The sequence below is a fragment of the Dipodomys spectabilis genome, unplaced genomic scaffold (genome assembly GCF_019054845.1).
Source record: "Dipodomys spectabilis isolate Male_0828 unplaced genomic scaffold, ASM1905484v1 ptg000095l, whole genome shotgun sequence".
In the NCBI taxonomy this organism is placed as follows: Eukaryota; Metazoa; Chordata; class Mammalia; order Rodentia; family Heteromyidae; genus Dipodomys; species Dipodomys spectabilis.
The window spans coordinates 22,360,677-22,366,676 of NW_024870772.1; the positions used below are offsets into that span (position 1 = coordinate 22,360,677).

A 6,000-nucleotide genomic window follows, 5' to 3' on the forward strand; every position below is an offset into this window, starting at 1 on the left:
ATGACAATGAAATTCATAGTAGAAAAGCGGTGAAGACTTCCAAGCCCTAGCAATTGTGTGTGTGTATAACTTGTGTCTGTTCTCCTCAGTAACAAAACACATCTTCCCTCTATGCCTGTGTCCAACACAACTTATTTTTGCATCCCAGTTTCCTCATCCGCAAGCTAGACATGTACTATGCATACTATGTCAATTGCATGATACTTCCTGTGGTTAGCAGGAATGGAAGCAAACTAAAGGCATGATGTCATACTGTGTTTACCATTTACCATTTGGTGGTCCTAGGTCTGCACTGAGATCCTCATGCTTGCGAGGCAGGCCATGCCTCCCAGCCCTTTTTGCTTTAGTTATTTTTCCTAAGGAGTCTTGCATTTCCCGCCCTAGAGCTGGCCTCAGATGGCAATCTTTTTACTTATACCTCTTACTTAGCTGGGATCATAAGCATGTATCATCATACTGGTTGTGTTCGCTATTATTGATTGTTATCGTTATAACAAATCTGTGAATGGCCTGAGTTTTAGCCTGCTATCACATCTTGTATTTCTGGAAGGAGATATTGTACTCTTGGCCTCAGTGAACATACTATTTCCATGTGGTGGAAAATGTTAAGATTTCACAACAGGTCTCAGAGACTCTGGTCACAAATCAAGCCTGCTGTGCTATCAGATACAGTGGATTTGGGTGCCACTTTTGCAGAAGATTGTTATGGACAAAAAGTGAGTATGTGTAATTATCCTAGTAGAAGGATGTCAAAATCCTTTGGGGGCTGTACTGTCACAACAGAAGCCCCAAGAACCCTAGACATACTTAAACGCTTACCCCACACAAGTTCTGCACTTTTCTCCTTGATACCTTTCCCTAGATCCCCCAGACCTTATGCTCTCTTTTATGAGCACTTGTATCCATGTATGAACTACAAGGCCAGTGATTACAAAACTGGAGGTTTCCAAGAGACCCAGAATTTGGGGTAGCAAACTTGGGAATGAGAGAATTTACAGTTCTTTCTTGTTTTGGTTCTTACTGTTATGTTTATTCTTTATTTATGTGCAAAAACAATACCAATGCATGTTGTCAGCCACCTCCATAAACAGATTTTCCTTTTCTAAAGCGAATCTGATCAATTCTAGACTGGGGTATATTTTCCACATATACAAGAATAGATTGAACTCAAGTGCTGGTGGCTCACACCTGTAATCCTAGCCACTCAGGAAGCTGAGATCTGAGGATATTGGTTCAAAGCCAGTCTAGGCAAAAAAGTCCATGAAACTCTGATAGTCAATTAACCAGACAAAATTAGAGCTTTGGTTAAAATGGTAGAGCACCAGCCTTGAGTGAAAATGCACAAGGACAGTGCCCAGACCTTGAATTCAATGCCCCAGTTACAGGCACAAAACAACCACCACCACAACAAAGAGAATCAATTTGGAATGTCAATTTTCAGCATCACAAAACACATGTCTCCCAAGAGACATGTGAGCTGCCATTTTCAGTGGGAGTTGAAGGGATTCCTTCTTACCTACAGATATGGTCCACACTGCGATGATTTTCAGGAATGCCTTCGTTCTGGAGTTGAAGCGGCTGTGGTGGATGGGATTCTGGATGGCCACGTAGCGGTCTAAGGAGATGGCGCAGAGGTGCATAATGGAGGCAGTGGAGAAGAGCACATCCAGGTAAATCCACACGGCGCAGAGTTTGCTGGGCAGAGGCCACCTGTACCCTGCAAGGCGAAAGCGGGACATCAGAGCCCAGCCTAGCCTCTTGGGACATGAGAATTCTCTCTTGGGGAAAGACATTCCCAACATTTGAATGAGCCAGTGGCAACTGCGCTGACCTGCACTATAACTGCATGGATGATGAGTGCCAGCTCTGAACATTTCTGGTATGTGGAATTAAACCAGTGAGGTGATCTTGGGTTGATTTTTTCAACCAGCAGTTCTAGCTTTTCTCCCTATTAAAACTTTTTTTTTTTTTACAACCAGTAGTTCTGTCTCTTCTCCCTATTAAAACTTCTCCCTAGTAAAACTTTTTTTCTCTTTCCAAAAAATGACTCAGGTGTGGTTGGTTGGCTCATGCCTGTAATCACAGCTACTCAGGAGGCTGAGATCTGAGGATCAGGGCTCTAAGCCAGCCTGGGTAGATAAAACTATGAAAAAATTTTTTAATCTCAATTAGCCAGCAAAAAAAAATCAGAAATGAAGATGTGGCTCCAGTAGTAAGTTGCTAGCCTTAAGTAAAAAAGCCAAGTAAGAGTGTGAGGTCCTGAGCTACAGTACTGGTGTGTGTGTGCTAGGCAAGCTTTCTTAACATTTAGCTACATTCCCAGTTTCAGATAGTTTTTTCTAACAGGGTAGCTGGACCTACCGGATCTGGAGCCTCTGACCCAGTAAGTCTATAGCTGGGCCTGGGAACGTGCATTTCTAGAAAACTTCTGGTGATGCCTCTGGCCTGGTGACCACACTTTGAGAAGGCTGCTTAGGGCAGTGCTGGAGACACAGCAGAATCAGCCACAGAGCTTTGGCTACCATCCTGATGCCCAAACTGCCCAGTTATCTCTTTCTCTCTGGAGAATGGACAGAGGTGAATCTCAAGGATTCCCAAAGCATCACAGAACAAATTAGGCAGGTAGAAGATATTTTTTGGACAGAAGCAAAGCACTCTGTTTCAGTTTGTGTGTTTTGGAGATGATCAGGCAGATAAAGTTAGTTTTTGCAAACAGACAAAGCAGTGTTATTAGATCTGTCTAGAAGGTGTTAGAATAAAGCTTCATTCATTCATTCATTTATTCATTCATTCATTGATCATAGAGCTTAAACCCAGGGCTTGGGAGCTGTCCCTGAGCTTTTGTGCTCAAGGCTAGCACTCTACCACTTTGAATCACAAACCCACTTCTGGTTTGGGGGTGTTGAATTGAAAATAAGAGTCTCCTGGGGACTTTTTGGCCAGGGCTAGCTTCCAACTGCGATCCTCAGATCTCAGCATCTTGAATAGTTAACATTACAGGCATGAACCACCAGTGCCTGGTTTAGAATGGAGCTTTATAAAAATGACTTTTTCTTTTCTTTAAAAGAGTACATTTTATGCCCATATTATTTATGAAAGTTGCAAAGTCTTTCTGGAAAAAGTCATTTTAAAGTGGTTCTTAGGAAGAAAGATATTAGTGAAGGATAAAGAAGACATTCATTTGATATAAAACATTTAATTATAATACAAATATGAAAAGTGACTTTTTCTTTATGATGGCTCAGACCACTGAGTGAGGTGAACTCTCCACCCATAAATGGGCACACTCTCCACTCAGCTACCATAGGAGGGTGGGTTTGAACAAGGCAAGAGTGTGGTACAAAGCCTAACCAGAGCCTTCCACTTGCATTAAAGAGCTGGGGCTGAAAAGTTGTCTTTTTTTCTTTTTTTCCTTTCAGCAGCCCTGAGGAGGAATGCAGGCGAAAACTAGTGCTGGCCTTTTAAAGGGAGTTTCCTCTGGAAAGAGGCAGCTTCGGGCCTGGGTCTGGATTTCCATGGTGGGGATAAAGTGGGGGTGGGGCGCTTCCTTTTACACATTTGGTGACTGGAACTGACTAGGGCTGTTGGATGTGGAGGTCCCTGAGGATGCTGTTAGACTCTGGGTGGCACTGGTTGCACTCTGATGAATGGACGCCAGGCGGCAGCCTTGAACCCCGCATGGGTGGCCGGGAGACCTGCTGCACTTCCCACCCCTCCTGCAGCCTTGGGTTCCTGCACAGTCACCCCCTCTCACACCTCCCACCACCCCCACTGGCGTGTGTCTCCAAGGACAGGGCTGGGAGGGGGGTGTCGCAGGAAGGGAGAACTCCTCCCCAGTGCCTGGGAAATGACAGGCGAAATTAATGGGACAATTCTGCGGTGACAGTTGAATAGTCCAGCAGGACTGGCATTGCAGGGAGCCCTTAGCAACCCTGAACAAACTGATGTCTGCTGTTCCTGCATTCATCTCCTCAGGGTCAGGCCAAAAGGCTATAGAGCTTGGCCAGACAATCCCTTCTAAAAGGCAGCTGTATTACCTGACTCTAAGCTCTTGAGTGACTCCTGATTGCCTGTGTCAGCCACCTCGATAGTCTCTCCTTTACTGTCTCTTTAGAGAGAAATCTGACTGTATTGCTCATCATTTGGAAGGAATATCACTTTCTGCTCCCCCATGAAGCCTTCCCAGTGTTTGCTGACTTGCCGAGGGATTTGACTGTGTCAGACTCAGTGGTGAAGAAAGCAAGATTGATCTCTATCTCTTTCTTTCCCACTCTTTCTTCCCTGCCAGTCTAGAGAAGTCTGTGCATTTGCATTTTTTTTAAAAAAAGAGTTGAGGGTATCATCCTAAGGCACATTTTAAAATTAGCTTCCCTTGGGGAGGGGAACAATTAAAAGCAGAGTAATTCATTGATTCTAATGGATATTATGAATATTTTAACGTCAAACTCACTTCACTCCTAAATGTTCTTTCTGTGAATGTTCTAAGGTAATTTGGGAAGGTTTGTACCATTCCATTAGAAGTGCTGGAAACTGTTCTGTCCTGAGGCTGGAATAATGGGGAGGGATCTAAAACAACAGCAACCACAAATATCAAGTGAAATCTGAATGCTGGGTAAGTTATTTCTTGGATGACTAGATTGGGAGACTTAGAACGATTATATTTTACAGTATGAAACTTTTACACGATCTTTTTACACAGATGGTGTTTTTTGCGAAGCACAAAATGGTCTAAGGATTCACAAATAATTGCTTGTCTGGATTTTTTTCAAGTTTTAAGAGTGAAAGCCAAAGCAACATGACCTGGTAGGGAAGACCTTGCCTGTAAAGGAAATTGAATGCCCACTGTTCCCCTCCCCCACCCCAGTCCCTTCTTATCAGCTAGTGGCATGCACATGCTTAGGGACTATTATAGGCACAGCTGGGAGACAAATGCCACTCACCATACAGGATGGTTAGCATGGACACAGGCATGACAAGGAAACCCAGCAGCATATCAGCAATGGCAAGTGACATCAGGAAATAGTTGGTGGCATTCTGCAGCTTTTTCTCTAGGGACACTGCCATGATGACGAGTATGTTTCCAGCAATGGTCAGAATAATCACCACTGTTGTCAGTAAAGCAGACCAATTTTTTTCTTGGAGGTGAAAGATGGAGAAACACGACGGTGGGAGGTACCCTTCGCAAGAAAGGTTGGTTCGATTTTCACACTCTGTTGTCCAGTTAAATGTATCTGAAGTGTTGGCTTCTCCAGAATTAAAACCATGATTGTAGAGCCTTGGATCATCATGTAATTGTTTGAAGGAGTTCAGAGTTGAGCTCAGAGAAGTATTTTCTTCACAGAGAATATCCATGGCTAAGCCAGAACTAGTAGCGGATGTAAGTGTCGAGAGATGAATTAGTTAGAGCCTTAGCTCACCATTCATCTTTCTGTCCTTGGCTCTCTGACATAGTGAAGCTGGTATTCATGTGGTGTCCCTTTGCTCCCAGGATAACAGCAATACTTAAAGAACTATCTTTAGGGCTTTCCAGTTCCTTTTTTCACAATTTCAGTAAGAGTCCACTGTTGGGGAGGGAGGTATTTTTTTTCACCCAAAGTAAAGGCAAAAAAAAAAAAAAAAAAGAAAAAGAAAAAGCAGAATCAACTTTTAATATAGAGACTGCAGACTTTTGAGCATTCCGGGAGACAAATGTGCTCCTGGCTAAAAAAGAAAAGTTTTGTAAGTACTCAGAATCTCGTTCTCTCTCTGGTTGGATGGGCTGATCATCTCAGCTTAGCCACAGCATCTCTAACATAGCATGCATTTGGACACAGCAGGCATGTGTGCTGTCAACAATCAGAAAGTCAATTAAAAACACATCCAGTGTTAAGTTCATAATAATTGAATGTACTTGGGGCTACGGTTCTCAGTTCAGTCTCTGGCTGAATTGCTGCCGCTGCTAGGAATTTCAGCTTCTATTCTGCTGCTTCATTAATGAAAGGAAAAAGAAAAAAAAAAGTC

The 6,000-nt window shown here is 43.3% G+C and overlaps 1 protein-coding gene across 1 annotated transcript in view; it reads right to left on the reverse strand.

Moving 5' to 3' along the window:
* The window catches only part of Htr2a (5-hydroxytryptamine receptor 2A), a 71,639-nt gene extending 66,081 nt beyond the window's left edge, over window positions 1–5,558 (reverse strand). Inside the window, exons 1-2 of the mRNA XM_042685736.1 lie at window positions 4,941–5,558; window positions 1,517–1,717 (exon numbers count right to left, since the gene is read on the reverse strand). Coding sequence (XP_042541670.1) covers window positions 1,517–1,717; window positions 4,941–5,352 — 613 coding nt within the window. The 5' untranslated portion in view covers window positions 5,353–5,558. The remainder of the gene's footprint in view (window positions 1–1,516; window positions 1,718–4,940) is intronic.
* Window positions 5,559–6,000: the final 442 nt, after the last annotated feature.